General features: G+C 33.1%; 1 protein-coding gene and 1 pseudogene across 1 annotated transcript; both read left to right on the top strand.

Moving 5' to 3' along the window:
* Positions 1 to 292: 292 nt before the first annotated feature.
* Positions 293 to 7,440, top strand: LOC114418976 (protein NRT1/ PTR FAMILY 5.6-like). Its single transcript, XM_028384548.1, has 4 exons — positions 293 to 550; positions 4,978 to 5,195; positions 5,416 to 5,963; positions 6,358 to 7,440. Exons 1-4 carry the CDS (start codon positions 409 to 411, stop codon positions 7,229 to 7,231), a joined length of 1,782 nt encoding a protein of 593 aa, XP_028240349.1. The 5' UTR covers positions 293 to 408; the 3' UTR covers positions 7,232 to 7,440.
* A 2,224-nt stretch (positions 7,441 to 9,664) lies between these two features.
* On the top strand, positions 9,665 to 13,658 carry LOC114419017 (annotated as a pseudogene).
* The last annotated feature ends 6,177 nt before the right edge of the window (positions 13,659 to 19,835 follow it).

The raw sequence follows: 19,835 nt of genomic DNA, 5'->3' as shown, positions 1-19,835 counted from the left end.
TGTTCGTTTAATCTCAATTGATACAAATACCAACATAAAAAGATTAAAGGCCGGTTTTTTTTTTCACACCTTCATTTGTGAGGAAAGAGAAAAATTAGAAGGAAAAAAAAGAGAAAGTGATTTATAAATATATGAGTCTAAGAAATTATGGTGAAAAGAAAATCAAGAATGATATAATTAAAACTTAAAAGATATCTTTATTATGTCAACAACAGAAAAGAAAAAAGGAATAAGTTTTCAAAAAAAGAAATAAAGAAAGAAAGCAAATCCTCCTCTATAAAGAGAGGTCCTGAGGTTAAAGGTTGGTGCGTGTAAATAGATAGACACTAGCAAGAAGCAAGGCTAGAAGGGTTAGTCTTCTCTACTTGCAGTAGAATTAAAGTAGCAATACTGAAGCAACACTGCAAGATGGAGAAGAAGGTTAGTCTTGAAGTGAAACCAGAAGAGGGTGATGAGGTGAAATGGGTTCTTGATTCTTCAGTGGACCACAAAGGCAGGGTTCCACTCAGAGCTTCAACTGGTTCTTGGAAAGCTGCTCTCTTCATTATTGGTAAGGAGTTTAATTAGTTGCTTCAATACAAGTTAATTATTAATATTGCATTCCATATATACTAGCTAGCTAGTTACTGGATTTGGACATGCAGTTTAATTTGGTTTTATGTGTTGTTTTCTTTATGCTCCTTTTGGTTCTCAATAAAGTGTAGGGAAAGCTTCTAGCTCCTATTCTTTCTCAAACTTTCACCTACTACTACTACTACTCTTGAAATATTTCCTTCATGCATCTATTTTTATCACTTCTAGTTAGCTTTAATCAGTTACCAGAGTCCCTCCTTGTGTTTGCTGAAACCCTTGTTCTTGAGCTCTACATAATTTTTTGTCTTCTGCACTATTGTATATATATATAGTAATAACACAAAGATGCCTCTACTAAAATGTTTTATGAAACGAGTTTGCATAGTGTGGCTTCTCGCATGTTACATCTGAATGAAGAATATATTGACCTAAAGTTATTGGCTTAGTGATAGCTGCTAATAATGACAAATAATTGTTAAAGAGGCGCTCCTTGTTTAATGAAGAATATAGTTTTAGACAGTATGGTGTGCTCAGTTAAATAGTTTGATTAAACACTTGTTTGATAAATTTTTAACAAAAAGGATTTTATTCATAAATTTAAAACATCTTATAATAATAAGTTTTTCAGTGAAACTTATTAAAATTATGAGTTAAAAATTAATGTTTATAAAAAAGTTGTAAGTCACCGTACACTCCTTAAACATAGCGAACACAAAATAATAAATTGGGAAAGATTCATATATATATATATATATGTCTATATTTTCTTTCTGTTTTCGCTCCTTAATTATGCCCAACATTAAGCCTTCACAATCTCTTTTCATTTTCATTAGAATAAATTCCTAAAATATGCTGCATTAATCGCCCACACATGCATCTATATCATCACAATATATATTCCCTGACACAAAGCAAACAAATCTCATAAATAAGAAATGCCTCATCCAACTTATACGTACGTACATACACACATATAACATTATCTACATTTTTAATAATCCAAATCATCCGAGGAGAATAACTTTTCTTATGATTCATGAATATAGATAGAATGCATTAAAGGAGTTTATGAAACATCTATTCCATCCGAAGATATAGTCAAATCATACTCTAATACAGAAAACGATATGTTGTGAATAAGGTTCTCAAAAGCTGCATATATGCATGTCGCTTGGTTAGTGGTTTAGACAAGTAGTCGGAATAACAAGCTTCTACACTATGTTTTAGATATGCTCAGACTTATTTATTTATTTGGTTACAAAGCAATTAAGAAAATAAAAAAAATTTATAAGGACTCTAATTTTAAAATCAAACCTCTTGAAAAATGATCTAAGATCTTGTTTTGATATATGATTAAGAGTCCTTTGGAATTGATAGATTTTGAGAGTCTCTTTTCTTGAAAAAAATTCTATATTTTTAGTAGAAAATTTATAAAAATACCTTGTATCCAAACAGAACTTAATTAGAATATCATTTGAGTGGTCATTTATCAAGGTAAGAATCATATCCATATATATATGTTCAAGCGTAAGAAGAATTATTGCTCTGAACAAAAAAGGGGAAATGATTATGGTCAATTTCCCTTGTACTCCACGCTAGTTTAAGTAAAAAACAGTACGACCATGAAAAGCGGTGGATTCTCAGTCCCACATATTAATACCCACTACCCACTAATAGACATTATCATAAGACCATTAAAATTATGATATGATAAACGATATCAACCACATAAAGGCTAATGGATGCTATCACTAAGAATGTTGCTATTAGTAGTGGTGCTTCTTTTTAAGATACTGACCCTGATTTAAATCAATCGTGTTAAGTATTTAAAGGTTGAAAACGTACGTGATTATTGTACATGGACCATTGCATGAAACTTGTATAGTGTATATATAAAGTGCGGCGCTGAAGTGGCCGACCTTATATCCTTTACCACAAACTAATAACAATTTCAGGATTCCAATTGAGAATAAGCAAATTTTTCAGAAACCACGTGAATCGTGATATTCCGCTAGTTCTGAAATTCTACCTGTTGTATGCATAGTAGCATTAATTGAGTTCTAGAACACACAATTTATATATGATCATATTTCATTATAACTTAAAACAAATTCCACATATAATTAAATGCATGTGTTGTTGTTAAACTTTTAAAAGAAGTATGTAGAATAAAAAAATATAAGATTGATTTAGTAATAAATAAAGAAAAGAAAGAGAAATCTTAAGTTTGAATTTTTCTAAACACTAATAAGAAAGAAGAAGAGGAAGGAGACATTATGAGTTTGAATTTTCTCATTAATGAAAATTAACAACTAAAATTTATTGATAAAACAAAAGTTAAATGTATCATAGAATAAAATCATTTTATGTGTTTTGTATTTTTTTTCTAGGAAAGTGTATTATGATCTAGTTAAAAAATATTGAATATATTATTTGTTTTATTGATTTTAAATATACATTGTTAACATTTTTTAAAAAAAATTGCCTCAATTCACACTTAAAATCATTTTTAAAAAAATTAATTTATTTCTCCTAAAATATATTTGCATTAAAAATATGAGAAGTAGTCTAAAATTTTATCTAATTAAACATGAGTTGCAGTCAAGGGGTAATAGGCAGGAAACTAATACACTACAAGAAACCACCTTCATAGAAAAAAAATAGTAGAGGACCAATCCTGAACAAAAGGTAAAACAGCAAAATTAGGAAGAACTAATTAAAACATAGCTTGAACTTATAAGGATAGCTAGCTCATGCTTAATTTATCCGCTATGCTTGTCGGAAGGAATGAAACTAAAGAACTGACTCGAAACTCCAAAGCCAAAATCCACTATCTCCGGTGTGTACCCTGTAAATTAACATGGTTACATGGGTGTCAACATTATAAAAAGCATGTTCAATAATGAACCTTATCGTACTATATTAACTCAATCCGACTCTACAAGTGGCTGTATCTTTAATTTTATTTAAAAAGGCACATATCTTACATTATTTGGTTTAACATTCTTTCTAATATTTATATATCAACTTGTTTAAAAGACTTAATAATAAAAGACATGAGACTGGACCTTGTGTTTCTGATGTAGTGCATACATGTTGATTTGCAAACAATTCTTTGCATTATGTGGTTTTATATATATTAATTTTGTGAGGCCAAAGAGAAGACAGTCCGATTCTAGAGAAGACATTCAACGGATTGGAACCAAAAAGAAAACATCTACTTTCATTAGCAACTCGTGCAGCTCCATTATCCCAAGCTTTAAGAAATTCTTTTGCACCTACCTAGCCATGAACTTGATTTATATATAATAATAACATTTGAAGGCTGGTTTAAATTATTAAAAAAATAAATTTTGCTACCTCCAAATAAACTCAAAGGTGTATATCCAAACATAAGGTCAGATTTTCTTAACTGTATCCTAATCCTTAAACTCATGACTATGATGGCTATCTTCATCTTGGTTATGACACATCACACACTTGATTAGAATGAGACATTAATTTCCTCCTATCATATTTTGTCAGAAGAGCATTTGACATTAAATTTCTATAATAGCAAGCTAATGCGCTGTGGACCCCTCCAAGTCTATATCGTATTAAAAAGAGAGAAATACTTAATTTAAATGAATCAAAACCTGGGACCTATGGGAGTATTTATTTATTTTTTAAAAAATTTCTCCTTTTCATATACAAGACTTTGACTAAACCCATGATTCTCTTCGCGTGTCAAAATGCAAAGAATGGAATCGTACCTGTTTGCTTTCTTGTCCAATTGAGGCTTTCCAAGTACAAGATTAGGGATTTGTGGCTCTAGTAGTTTGTTCTCTTTCAAATAGTTGATCGATCCACGTTTGTACGTGGTCCTTTGAATAATATCTTCCATACACATAAGCATCAAGCAAGTAAATTAAAATCACTATATTAGTTTTATGTATCTATCAAAATGTTAATATTACCACTTGAACTTACAATATTAAATAACAAGAAGCTAACAATTTTCTTACATTTATTTAATCCAAGACTAGCATTTTTTTTTACAAATAGACTAGCAAAATTTTTGTCCGTATTTATCATGTATTCTATACTGTAGCATATCTTAATTTCTTTTTTTCTTCTTAGTTTCATGCGATTTGGGTAGCCCAAGGATCTCAATTAGAGAAGAATTGAAGAATAAATATGGAAATAATAACTTATTTATACCACTTATCTGAAAGAAATTTACTACTTCAAATTAATCTGTTACTTACCAGATGCTCTCAAGATCTTCCAATTTAGAGTACCTAAATATTAAGTAACATGTGTTTATACAATCAATCATGATTGGAGCTTACAAGTTTGAATCAAGTTGTTTATTTTCATCAAGTGCCATCAACCATAAGATTTTAATTTGATCCTTGTTTTCAGCTATTGAGACTAGCGAGAGATTGAGCTACTTCGGAATAGCAACTAGTTTGGTCCTTTACCTCACAAAGGTTATGCATCAAGAACTCAAAACAGCAGCAAGAAATGTGAACTACTGGGCTGGTGTCACAACTTTGATGCCACTGTTTGGTGGATTCATAGCTGATGCATATTTGGGCCGTTACTCCACTGTGCTGGCATCATCCATTGTTTATCTCATTGTAAGCTCAATCACTATTTCATTACAACCTAGCGCTCAAACTGATTTTACTCTCAAACATACTTTTGAACTCTTACACCGAAAATCCAAACATAGCCTTAGTATTACAAATATTATCATTTTTTTTAAAGACATATATTTTCATTATTGATTTGTACATTTCCTCTACATCTTCTAACTAAGAAAACTTGTTCTCATAAATAAAAATAAATAAAATGCAGGGTTTGGTTCTCCTTACTCTGTCTTGGTTCTTACCAAGCTTAAAGCCATGTGATGGCACAGACATGTGCACTGAACCAAGGAGAATTCATGAAGTGGTTTTCTTCCTGGCCATTTACCTTATATCTTTTGGAACTGGAGGGCACAAACCCTCCTTGGAGAGCTTTGGAGCTGACCAATTTGATGAGGATCATGATGGAGAAAGGAGACAAAAAATGTCCTTTTTCAATTGGTGGAATTGTGCTCTATGCAGTGGACTTATTGTTGGAGTGACCCTCATTGTTTACATACAAGACAACATAAACTGGGGAGCTGCTGATATTATCTTCACAGTGGTCATGGCCTTTTCACTGCTCATCTTCATAATTGGAAGGCCATTTTATCGTTATAGGGTACCAACTGGGAGTCCCTTAACTCCAATGTTGCAAGTTCTTGTCGCTGCCATTTCCAAAAGAAAGCTTCCATATCCTTCTAATCCTGATCAATTGTATGAGGTTCCCAAGTATAACAGCAACAATAGAAGATATCTGTGTCACACTAACAAACTCAAGTAAGTAGCATGACTTGCTAGTATTTGGCAAGCAAACACAACAAAATAAAACACTTTCTTTTTCTGTTCTTTTCTCCTTAGTGCAACCAAAATGTATCTCTGTTTTTAACACTGTCTCAGAGATTAATTTTGATACACTATCCATCTAAATAATTTTACAGTGCCAATTAATTAAAAATCACCTTATATATGACTTTTAAAGTAATTATTGCAAAAGTTAACAATCTTATCATATATGACACTGTAAAAACTTTTATACTACCAGTATGTTCTAAACTTCTAATTAAATTCTATGCTTAGAACAGAACTGATTATGATGTTTTGTTCCATTTTAACCTCTCTACCAAATTTATTTTTTAACATGTAATTCATCCTTGGTATAATTTGATTTCAGATTTCTTGACAAGGCAGCAATTCTTGTTGATGATGGAAGTTCAGCAGAGAAGCAGAGTCCATGGAACCTAGCAACTGTAACTAAGGTTGAAGAAATGAAGCTTATTATCAACATTATCCCCATTTGGGTATCCACCATACCATTTGGTATGTGTGTAGCACAAACAGCTACATTCTTCGTCAAACAAGGCACCCAGTTGAACAGAAAGATAGGTGAAGGGTTTGAGATTCCTCCAGCTTCAATCTTCACAGTTGCTGCATTGGGAATGGTAGTTTCTGTGGCCATATATGACAAGATTCTTGTGCCTGCGTTAAGAAGGGTAACACAAAACGAGAGAGGAATCAACATTCTTCAGAGGATTGGCTTTGGAATGCTCTTCTCTATTGCTACAATGATAGTAGCAGCTTTGGTGGAGAAAAAAAGGCTTGAGGCTGTTGAGAGGGACCCCTTGAAGGGTTCACTAACAATGAGTGTGTTCTGGTTGGCACCACAGTTTCTCATTATTGGTTTTGGTGATGGTTTTACTCTTGTGGGTTTGCAAGAGTACTTTTATGATCAAGTTCCTGACTCAATGAGAAGCCTAGGCATAGCATTTTACCTTAGTGTAATTGGTGCAGCGAGTTTCCTAAGTAGTATGCTGATAACAGTTGTTGATCACATCACTAAGAAGAGTGGGAAAAGTTGGTTTGGTAAGGACTTGAATAGTAGTCGATTGGACAAATTCTATTGGCTATTGGCAGCCATAGCCACGGTGAATTTGTTCTTGTTTGTGTTTGTTGCCCGTCGATATTCCTACAAAAATGTGCAAAAGTTAGCAGTGGCTGATTGCTATGAAGGCAAAAGTGACTGTGAGGGGGTGGAAACCAAGGTTTAGGGTCGTTCTAATTTTAATTACTAATGCCATTTAGACAACAGAGGGAAATGCACCAATTAGAACAAATATATTATCACATCTCTTGGTGTCTTATATTTATGCTTCTTATTATTCTCTGTTGTTCTCCCATCCTTAAATATGGTTTTGGGTTAGTTAATATCGAGATCCTATAAATACTAGTAAGTAGCTTAATGCACAATGCATTTTCACATACTCTCTGAAATGGTAAATCCAAACATCTTATGTCAATTTTATAACAAACCATGCCACTTAGCAACACAATGTTATCACTTACCAACCCTATAAACCATAGTCAATTTCAACTTTTTCATGTTTTCCGTCTATACCATCCTCAAATTCTTTCTGAAAATTTCCTCATTGTGTGCCACCTTATCCAACAGTCATTTTTTCTTTATCACCACCTACAAAAACAAAGCGCTGTTCGTTCTAAAATCTATAAGGAAGCACTTCTGCACTCCAATTGAACTATGCTAATTAATGAATTGTAGTTTGATGCTATTGTAATCTCAGAAATCAGAATCTTAGTTTTACCTGAGTAAGAGAAAATGCCAAAAAAACATCAGAAACATTACAACTTCAAGTTAAAAAAACAACTCTCCACTAACAAAATGGTCCTAAAATTAGTTATGCCATGACCAAAAAACAACAAAATAACTATTCCCTAAAAACAGAAACAAGAGAAACAAATAAAATACATTCACAATTCCTATTAGCAGTCTTAAACACATTTACTAACACTCCTCCCTGCTTTAGGAGTTGTAATTCGAATTTGCTAACTGATAATGAAACGGAGTAAATATCTGTTGAATTTCTGTTTTACTGTAAATCAGATAAATATCTCCATGTTTCTCTACTTCTCATAAAAAAAATAAGTTGATGTTGAAATTAATGCTTGGTTTTCCCATGAAAGAAAGGACTAGGAGAAATAGCAATAGCAACTTGGTTTTCAACAAGAATCTCCAGTCTCTTTCTATTCCAAGTTAAGATTAAATAAAATCTTCCTTGGCCACAAAGCTTGATTAACAAAAGTTGTGATTGTAAGATCAGTGAATCCAGCTTCGGTTGTAGATTTCAATTCGGGCTATTAGGCTGAGCTACTACAAGCCAGCACATTTTTGGATTGGGCTAGCTCGATCAAATTTAATGATAGGTTGGAATTTCGCTAGTAAAGTTCAGACTTTGCCTGGCCACATGAACTGGTTCATGGTAAAATGAAATTGTATTTCCGTTATTTATTTATTTTTTCACTCTAATTATATACAATGAAACCGTGATTATGATTCTGTAGTACAAGTGAACGACTCTAACCGTGTTTCCATGGAAAGAGTATTTTTGGAAATTAGTAAAAAGTTACTCACGTGAATGCTGAGAAAAACAATTTTAATTGTGTGAATAGTAGCTCCCATCAATTATTTATCAAACCCAAGCATAAAGATTAGCGTTTCTGCGGCCACCAAGAATGAGCAATGGAGTTACTCATTGATGCTAAGAATCCTAATCTATCAGTAAAAAAAATAAAAAATTCCTAATCTATCATTATTCATTAATACCAAATAAGTTAAGGCACACAAGTGCAAGCAAAAGGTTTGTTTGATTTGCGTAAAAATAAAAGAAAGTTGTACAATATAAAGTTCAGTGTTTGATTTTTGGCAAATTATATTTATATTTCTTTATTTTAGACAAATTTACTCAATACATTTTTTACCTCACATAAATCTTCTTTAATTTATATAACAAAATATCATAGTATACTTTTTCTGTTATAAATGGAGGGAAATTAAAATATTGTAAAAAAAAAACTTTTGAGAGACGTCAGTATAAGCATAAATAGAACAATATAAGTACATAAATTGATAAAAATCCTGTTTCGGCTCCTATAAAATTAAATTTATAAACTGCAATAATTTTATTATAATTTTTAATCGTTGATTTCAATCAATGATATAAGTACATTTTATCCTCTAAATTGTATTTTCTGATTTTAGAGGAATTAAATCCGATGTGATAATATCACATTAAATTTAAGAATTTCAATAAATTTGTTTAAATAACTCTAAAAAAATTAAAACAATTCGTATAATTATCTCAACTTATAAAATCAAAACTTATATACAATTAATTTTTATACAAAATCTATCACACCAATATAATAAAGAATAAATAATGATCAGAAAATAAGATTTGAGTACCATGAGCGTGATTGAGTATCACAAAATAAAAATGTTTTGAATAAATTATATTTTTAATGCTTTTATAGTTTATTTGGTGGATAGAATACGATATAATATGATATAATATCTATCTTATCCATGCTATATATCTATAATTCATTGTTTGTCTCTAAATTTTTTCTAGTTTTTCAATTTCTTTAAATTCACAATTTTTGGTTAAACTTCATCTATTGACCGTACTACACCCGCGAGAACTGCACCGAACTCGTGGAATAAATCACTGCACCGTCCCACTCCGTAAAACCCTAATTCGTTCACACCTAAACCCTTTTCCTTTTGTTGTTTTTCTTCACTTCCAAGGCTTCACTTTCTCAGAATTAAAACAAATGCTTTTCTTTTTTCTTTTTCTTTTTTGTTTTCTTATTCAGCTGTTTATTTATTCTCCTTCATCTTCACGCCCTGTTCCTTGTCGAGGAAAAGACCCATTCCATCACCCATGTATGATGTAACAACAACAATCCATCATCCTCTCCTGGGAACTAGCATTTGAGGTTTCCGAGGTTAATCGGGTACTCCGAGTAAAAAAAAAACAGAGAAGAAGAAGAACAAGGGTCTTTTTATTTATTTATTTTTCTGTTAAAAATTGAATTTTTGGGTGTTGGGTATGGAAGCAGCACGAATGGGTGTGACGGTTGAAGGTGGGCATGGAAACAAATCAAAAACAATGTGAGAATGTTGCAGCAGCAGCAAATGGGAACGGTGTCTCAGCTTCTAGCGGTTGGATTAGCCGGTGCTTTTGCCAAGACCTGCACTGCTCCACTTGCACGCCTCACCATCCTTTTTCAGGTTTCTTTTTGATTTATTTAGAAAAAGTATTTGTTATGAATGTGTTAGAGATTTAGAGATTCCACATCGACTATGGAATGGCCAAATCATGGTTTTAAATAGCGTTCCGCAACCGCAATTGTGGCCGCAATGTCAAGGTATTTTGATTCACCGTCACCGCAATGGCTGCATCAGCCGCATTTTCTTGCAATATAAAGGTTTTCTGACTTATCGCAACGCGACCACGACTGCAATTTAAAACCATGGGCCAAATTAAAGTATATAAGTGGTGCAACCCTCATCATACAAGCTGGTTTTGTAAGGTAAAGTTAGACCCATGACACACATTCTAAGATTTTGAATTTTGGGTTGCCTAGCATGTCATGGATGTGGATTTTGAGGTTTTGGCTTCTGGTTTAGTTAGTTGGTTGGTTGGTTTCAGTGGTAGATTCAATTCGAATCTCATTTGTCAACTAATTGAAATGAAATTCATAGTACATAAGGTTTTCTAGTATGTGTGCCACAGAAAGAAATATCATGGAATATTTTGAGTTTAATTTTTATACAATGTAAGGCAATTTTTATATTCTTGTCTTGTTTACTTAGGGAATGTATTGGATTAAGATTTTAAAATACTATTTTAAAAAACTTTGTAAGGATGGAATAATGACTTTTAAGATTTTTTAAAAAGATTTTTACAATTAGAATTTTGTAATTCGAATTTTAATGGATTTATAAAATATGAAATCATAAGATTTAAAATGACTCCATGAATTTTTTAAAAACATTCAAAATTATTGATAAAGATCCATGAATTTTTCTCACCTAACACTTTATCGCTTTCAACAAAAAGACAAGGGATTATAAACGATGGGGAAGAAATACATGTCAATTGGTAAAAAAGAAAGAAAGCAAGAAAGTCTTATGAAATCTTAAGGGTTTGGGTGAGATTGTTTGATGTGTATTTTCTACTAAATTTTTTTTATTAAATCTATTAAAATTCATCCTGAAAAAAAATTCATCAAATTTTGTATACTTTTGAATGACAAAAGACTTTTTTTAAGTTATAAGCAATATTAATTGAATATCAACGGAGTTTATAGAATTCCTTAAAAAATCCTAGTCTTGATGGAATATTACATTACTTATTTCTATTATTTAAAAATCTTGATTGAATACCTCAAGACTTTTTTACTAAAAGAAAATCATTTAAAATTCTTTGAAATCCTAATTGAATACACCCCCTTAGTTTCATTTGTTGTCTCCATTTCAACTTTAAATTTTCAAGCTTCAAAGTCAAATTGTGATAATTGTTTGATGAATCATTCTTCTGCTGGTAATCATTATTGCATGGTTGTAACTATTTGTTTTTTTACCTTCAATGACATTTAATAATCTCAGAACGTAAGTTAATTGATTTCATTGAAAAGGATAGAGTGTATATCCATCATTCTCCTCGTTAAATTCAAATTCAGTCCTTTCAAGTAATGTTTTTCTGACTATTTTACATGCGTTGGCTTTATCAGGTGCATGGTATGCATTTTGATTTGGCAGCATTGAGCAAGCCTAGCATTTGGGGTGAGGCTTCACGTATTGTCAATGAAGAAGGATTTAGAGCATTTGGTGACCATAGCTCATCGTCTCCCTTATTCTTCAGTCAACTTCTATGCATATGAATGCTACAAGAATGTAACGTCTGATGCTCTTCACATAATATGTATATGGTTCAGAAGTTGCTGTTTATGTTTCTAAAGTTTGAAACAATTTCATTGTCTCTTTATTGTGTTACAGCTATTACGTTTGCTTCTGGGGGAGAAGCATAGAGGAAATACAGGTGCAGATCTCTTTGTACACTTTGTAGCTGGTGGTTTGTCTGGCATAACAGCTGCTGCAGCTACATATCCTTTGGATTTAGTGAGAACACGATTTGCAGCACAGGTATTTACCAATTGTTGTGAGTTGAGAAATTTTCGGAGCTCAGTTTTTGCATTAGTGACTTGATTATATTTTAATTGGCATTTAGTGTTCCATTGAATTTGATCCAATTTGTAATGACTTTATGTTTGAGATTTTATTTTTACTGAGTTGAGACTAACATGCTATGTTTCTTTGCAGAGAAGTTCCACATACTACAGGGGCATCTCACATGCTTTTACTACCATTTGCAGAGACGAAGGGTTCTTGGGTCTCTACAAAGGACTTGGAGCTACATTGTTGGTATGCTCATGATGTATTTTCAATACCTTTTAGCTTCTTTATGTTGATGATCCTGCTATGTTTTACAAATGACATAACTGCTTATCTTGTGCGGTACAGGGTGTTGGTCCCGATATAGCTATAAGCTTTTCAGTTTATGAGAGCCTACGTTCTTTTTGGCAGTCCCGAAGGTGAATATCTGTATTTGCATTGAATTGAGAGTACATTATGAAGGGGGTTACCTCCTCATGATTGGTGTATATATTTGTAAATATTCAGTCTATTTCTTTAAAATTTAGGCCAGATGATTCTACTGTCATGATCAGTCTTGCTTGTGGCAGTCTTTCAGGAGTTGCATCGTCAACAGGTAAGGTGCTTATGGAATGTTGCTATCTCCAATATCATTTTTTTTCAATTCTTGAGTGTTTCTTTTAAATATAATTTTAGATAATAGATTACATATCCTGTTCCAGATATGATACATGCCTTTTTCTTTGAGCAAATAATGTTAATTAATGATATGATTGAATAAATTTGTTTAGGTCTATTGGGTATGATTGTAGTTTTCAGTTTTCAGATTTTTAATGCCAAATATCTTGTGTCAACTGGTGTAAGCTGACTTTCATCTCATGAACGATGAACAAGTGCCCTCGTTTGAAACACACAATGCCTTAGCGCCTTTAAAATGAATCAGTTACGTAGTGTAGTTAACTTATTTTTTTGTAAGAATATATAATTTTGTCAGTTATTGTCAATATAAGCTTTCCCAAGAAGTCATATGATAGAAGCTAGTTATCTTAAGATAGGAGCAATTTTCTCATTTGGGAACTTTTGTGTTTAATTGATGTCTCTTGCAACATGCAGCAACATTCCCCTTGGATCTTGTAAGGCGTAGGAAGCAGTTGGAGGGTGCTGGTGGTCGAGCACGTGTCTACAATACCAGTTTGTTTGGGACATTCAAGCACATAATTTAGAATGAAGGGGTACGAGGCTTGTATAGAGGCATTTTGCCTGAGTACTACAAGGTTGTTCCTAGCGTGGGCATTATCTTTATGACATATGAGACATTGAAGATGCTTCTATCAAGCATTCCAAGAGATTAACATTAGCATAAAGGGTGTTGCTAGGTGCATCCAGTGTTATTGGTGGTGCACCCAGCACCCCTGTGAAAAGACAAAAATATTTCCGTGTATTTTTTAAAAAAAATTTGTGCACAAGGTCATTGAGGTTGATCCGTGTATTGGTTTTGGTTGATTCGCAGAAGAAAAATTTGATCCATATGTGACCTAGATGATCCGCGAGTCATTTGCGGATCAACTTAATCCGCCGCAATATTGCGGATCAAGTTGATCCGTGAGTAGCCTACGGATCAACTTGATCCGCAAGCAAGTTGTGTCTTTGTTTTTTATTTTAGATGAGGATTATATTTTATTTTTGAATACGAATAACATAAAATTTGCACGAATTGAAACGTAAAATCATTCCAAACATAAAATAACATTACATTAGCTTCAAACATTACATTAACTTAAAGAGAGTGGAAAGAAATAAAATTTGCATCAAATACGACAATTGAGCCATGTTAATTTTGCAACAAGGACATAAATATATTATCTTTCATGTCGATTACATGCTTACTAAAAACAGTTAAAATTTCTATTGGCCCGAATTTTTTTCAGTAGTTAGAATGCACTAGCACCTTCATGATGTCATCGTTGGATTTCAGTTCAATAATTTCGAATTTGATAATTTCATGTGAATACTTATAGTGACTTGGTTGTCGAAAAAACAATCGTCTTACCGTTGTGTTTCATGAATACCATAAGGGGGAATCCCATGAGGCGCAACTTGTTTGATCAAATCCTCCAGTTCGTCCATAGTACATTCGAAAGGAATGTCAAACTTTTTGGGATTTTTTCCTGTGAACGAATAACCAACAAACTCATTTTGGCGTGATATGTTTCACCTCCCATTATAGGACATCATGAGTAAGGGTCATAGTGACTTGAAGTATGTTTAATATATCATCTGGTGTTCTACCAATGGTACATAATAACTCAATCAGATCAACACTTGAAAATTGATTATTACACATTAACATTGTGTTAACATCATCATTATTTTTCAGTTGCATACATTAAAAGCAAAGATGGTTACTTGTATCTGTGAATGACTACCGGTAGTAAATTTCATCCAAATATTGTTCGTCAGTTAGTTGAAGGGTATTATATATTCTGGTTTTTAATGTTTGAAAATCACAAGCGTTGGGTACTCGAAAAGGTACTTGAGTAGAGGTTTGAAAATAAACACCACTGTCGTTGTAAACAATGGAATCATTTGGAAAAATAAAACCTAATATGGAGTTCACAATTGTCTGACTGCTTGTTTCTCCAAAAAATGTTATACTTTGTTCAAAGAGTTGAGTTAGGAATGAATGTTTGATTTTTTTACCGTGTTCAACTGTGTGATATATATAGATGAGTTTTAGTACTATTAATTCAATTTTTTAGAATAAATACATACGCATGCACATGGTTTTTGTCTGTGTTGTCAACCACACCAATGACGTGACGTGATAACACGTTTTATGTTAACACACTTGCATTTCCCAATGTGTAGTCAAGTTTTACAGTGTACTGTCACGCTTTATGTTAACACGCTTGCATTTCCCAATATATTGTCAACTCAGACAATGATTTATCATACATGCGTACTTTATTTTAGTTGCAACAATTATTTTTTTTCGAATAAGCAACAAATTTTTATGTTAACATAACAAATAAACAAAGGTATATTGTCAATAATCATTTAAGTCAACATACTCTCTTTTGTACACGTCAAGCTTCAATAATGTTGCATTCTACTAATATATGGAGTTGGCCACTGCTTCGCCTAAGTATGACAATTGGTAGACCATTACAATGCTATCGACGGTAAAGGACGACGATCTTTTAAATAAATCTGTCGTACATGCAAAAATAAATAAGTATTAACTCAATCGTACACAACTAATTGTATAAATATAAAAAAATTTATATCTACAATGTACCTGAACAAAATGATTGCCATAGACGTGACTGATATAAATTATGCGATGCACCAAAGGATCTCCCGGTGGTTGACTTCTAAGAGGAAAAAATGTCATGCTTTATTGGTGAAACAAGGATACAAGGATTACATTATACCTTGATGCAATCACATATCTCATGTCGGTTATATCCATCCACTCATCCACAGTGACCTGAATGAAACAAATATAGATGTCAAAGTCTATTTTAAAGTTAAGTCTTAAAAATCAAAAACACAAATTAAATATCGTGGTTAACCCATCAACATGTAGTGACATCCTTAAATCCTCAAATTTGTCTGTGCCACCAAAGAGCTTCATATAGTCTTCTGTGAATTTGGCAAGTTCTATAAGTAGATAGGTGCAGACCAACGACTAAGAGGCTTCACTCATACCTAATAAACCGGCAATCGCCTGATATCCACAATTTCCATCAGCTCCAACATCAACTATATTATCAATGAAGACATGGATAAATGACTGAAATTGATCCAGCATAGACATCATCCTTCTTGGATTGGGTTGGTCAGAAGATGATGAACTACGCCTCACTGACGAATTGTTATTTTGCTGAGAATGAAAAACATCTACATACTCCCAGTAACTTTGTTGACCTTGGGCTTCTTTTCATCGGTTTCTTCAGTGCACCTTTTGTGTTAACCTTTGCTAGAGGAGAACACATCGAATTTTGATCAGGGTATGCAATTCCTCGAAGCTTTGTCTTCAGAGAAAACTTACCACAAACATCAAGTTCATCAAATCTTTTGGATATTATTTCGATTTTTTCCTTGATGCTCACCTTGGGCTCAAATATCCCTTGATCTGAAAAACTGAGTCTCCTCCAGAACATATGGATTGAATCCAATAGGATACAACCAACAACATATTTGGATAGCTCACAAGCACAAGGAAGATCGTGTGTTGTTCTCATCACACAACCACAACTAGAAGGATTGTTGCCAGCATAGTGAACACGCTCAAATTTAGTAGCAATCTGATTTAAAGCATACCTTGAAACCATTCCAAGAAGATTCTTGTATAAGGTTTTTTTGAAGACATGTCCAACGACATGTGAACTTGTTTCAAATGATGCTCTAATTTCCGTGTGTTATAGTGTCATCATGTTGTTCATGGCATCCCAGACACTGCATAAGTCTGCAAGGCTATTTTGTAACACTTTTTTTAAAGCCCAGTGAGCAGATTCAACCCTACATTTCAAATACACAAATAACAATAAACATATACAACAATAAAAATCCATCAATTCATCAACGTTAATAGAAATAAGTGAACAATTTCATACCTGTTTGTTGTTGTGTTCCCTAAGTGCATCACCTTATTTGTCCACGCGGTAATAAATTTTTCCTTGTGTGAGATTATCCATATATCCTTCACATAATCAACAAACATTGGCCAAGGTGAACAAACCATTTCAAACCTCTTCAGGTACTCATCAAACTACTGCTCCGAAGGACAATCAACAAGAGTTCCCCAGGCATTCATGACATATTCCCAAGCATTTCTTTGACTAATTAATGATTTACATTTGCCCTTCACATTCTTGTTTATGTGAAAGGTACACAACAAATTTGTACACTCAGGAAATACAATTTTCACTGTATTCATCAATACTAGGTTTCTGTCAGTGACAATAACTCCAAGGAGGACATCACGTCTTAAAAATATACCTCGGAACCGTTCTAAAGCCCAAATCACATTATTAAGACGTTCACCCTCCAGATATACAAAATCGGTAGAGAATGTCATCCCAGTTGGTGTCACCTCAACAAAATCGAGCAGTGAGAGTCTGTACATGTTTGTTTTGTAAGTACTGTTTATCAAAAACACCAAATTACATGCGTTGGATAACTTCACTGCATCAGGGTGACACCAAAAAATATCACGAACCACGTCTTCATCCTTTAATCTGTTCTAATGAATATACTGATCCCGTTCAAGAAGCTTCATTAGATGCTGCATTTCATTATCACTTCCTCTTATGGAAGAACGATATGCACTTTTTGCATTGTATATTTGTTTGATGGTCGTACAACTATTCACATTGTGCTCCTTCAAAGTCAACAGAATGTTTCTTAGTTTGACCATTGACTTCGTCATATCAGCAATAAGTGTCTTTTCAATTTTACTCAATCACCCGGCATATGAATGTCCAACTAATGACTTGGCCAATTCATGATTATGAATCCCACAAATCAACTTCGTCATCCACCCTTGTCCTCCCACCACAAGCTTACCACGAAGCTTGAAGGGATACCTATATTTCCTAGTCTCAGTGTCTCTTCTAACAAATTCTTTCTTCCTACACCTATACTCGCCACTCCTTTCACAGTCAATTAACACAAACAAAGTCCTTCCTCTACTACATGTGTTTATGTCAGACCTTACAATCACTGCCACAAATCCATTTTCATAAGCAACGGATTGAGCCCACCACAAAACATCATCTCGGCTGTCAAACACCTACAAACCAATCCTGATAATTTCAGTTTCCTACAACATATTTATTTTATTAAATCACTCAAAATCATGAACATTATTACCTGAGAAATATTGAATGCATCCGAACAATCAACATGTGGTTAATTCACACCACATTCTTCTTCATTTTCATCATCCATATCCACTTATTCAGGCATTATACCTTCATACATCCACTGATCTTCGTCCCTCTTAACAATAAATCAAAAAATTTAACACAAACATACAACACATAACATACAAAACTATACATAATAACTCATCATTACCAAAAAGCCAAAACCCTATTTCATTCTACACGTATAAACAATTCAAATAAAAAATGATAATACAAACAAAGTAATAAATAGAAAAAATAAAACTTTAAAATAAAATTTGTTACGGATCAAGTTGATCCGTAAGTTACTTACGGATCAACTTGATCCTCAAAACACTTTTGGATGAACTTACGGATCAAGTTGATCCGCAAACTTTTTACAAATCAAGTTGATCCGTAAGTTCATACTTGATCTGCGACAATGAAATATACATGCGGATGAAGTTGATCCGTAAATTCCTTACAGATCAACTTGATCCGTGTGAAACGCAGTACACCAGAACGCACCCAACATTGTGTACCTCGTATGCCACCGCTGACGACCACTGCAACATCGAACACCGCCGCTACCTCCACCTTCACCTTCACTGAAACAAACAAAATGAGGAAGCACTGTGCACCAGAGACAGAAAAGAAAGAGAGAATGCACAAATGACAGCATTGTGCCATTTTAAAACTCGAGGTGACACTGTTCACGATGACACTGTTCACCGACGAGACAGACAAAGAGAAAGAGCAGCAAAGACATTTTGGAAATTTTAAAAAGTTGTTGGGTGCACCAGTAATAACGCTGGGTGCACCTAGCAACTCCCTAGCCTAAAATATTTTTCATCATCACTTCTTAATCCTTGGTAGGAAATTTTGTGGTCTTAGCCATGGCTACATTTTTTCTGTGTATATGTAGTCATAATTTAGTGAGTCACCTCAATAATACCTATTCGAAATTTAGGTTAAAGTTATGGATGATTAGCGAAATAATTTTGTTATAGAAATTTTCACGATTGAGGTATTTTATTTGTGCATAAATTTTGTGTAATTTCTGTTATTTAATAAGTAACGTTTATTACTCAACATGTAATTTTTAATTTTATTATTCAATATTTTTTATAAAAAAAAATGATGTTCTCCTTTTTTCGAAAGAGTCCCGAAAGTGAAGTCGAAAAAGTTTTATGCCAAATTACAAGTGTTGGCGTGTTCGGCGTTCATTCCATTCAACTTTGAACAACCATCATTATCTGTGACATGTGAGTTATCCATGTTCTGTTGGGTCCAATCCACCTATCACACCAGAAACTGATTACTATCCAGTATGAGATCATATATTCCACTGAAAAATTCCAGCATCAAATTTTACAAAATTTGGGATTTTGTCTCGTGTGTAATCTGATTTTCATTTAATGCAGAGAAAATTCTTACTAAATTATGATTTTTGTGAAACAAACACCACCACCATGACAATCTCTGCAGTTCTCAAAGAAATGCGGAGAGAATTAAATCCTTAAAACATCTAACTATATGATGAAAATTATAATGAATTCAGGTTGATAAATATGGACAATTTAATGAGGAACTGCATTCTGTGGAAATTGTTTTGAAATGAATGTAGAGGATCCTCAGCACTGCAGCATCATTCATGTTGTTTAGTGATATTTTGATATTGATCAACAAATAAGATAAATAGATTATTAATCTGTGCCTTTTAAAATGTTCACATCATGATGAATGAAT

The sequence above is a fragment of the Glycine soja genome, chromosome 7, assembly GCF_004193775.1.
Source record: "Glycine soja cultivar W05 chromosome 7, ASM419377v2, whole genome shotgun sequence".
NCBI classification, from domain to species: Eukaryota; Viridiplantae; Streptophyta; class Magnoliopsida; order Fabales; family Fabaceae; genus Glycine; species Glycine soja.
The sequence above is the reverse complement of the archived record's forward strand: the minus strand, read 5'-3'. Positions and strand labels throughout refer to the sequence as shown.

Coding starts and splice junctions, on each gene's coding strand:
- LOC114418976 (XM_028384548.1), top strand. CDS start 409: ATGGAGAAGAAGGTTAGTCTTGAAGTGAAACCAGAAGAGGGTGATGAG. Junction 551..4,977: donor AGCTGCTCTCTTCATTATTG/GTAAGGAGTTTA, acceptor CCTTGTTTTCAG/CTATTGAGACTAGCGAGAGA. Junction 5,964..6,357: donor TGTCACACTAACAAACTCAA/GTAAGTAGCATG, acceptor ATTTGATTTCAG/ATTTCTTGACAAGGCAGCAA.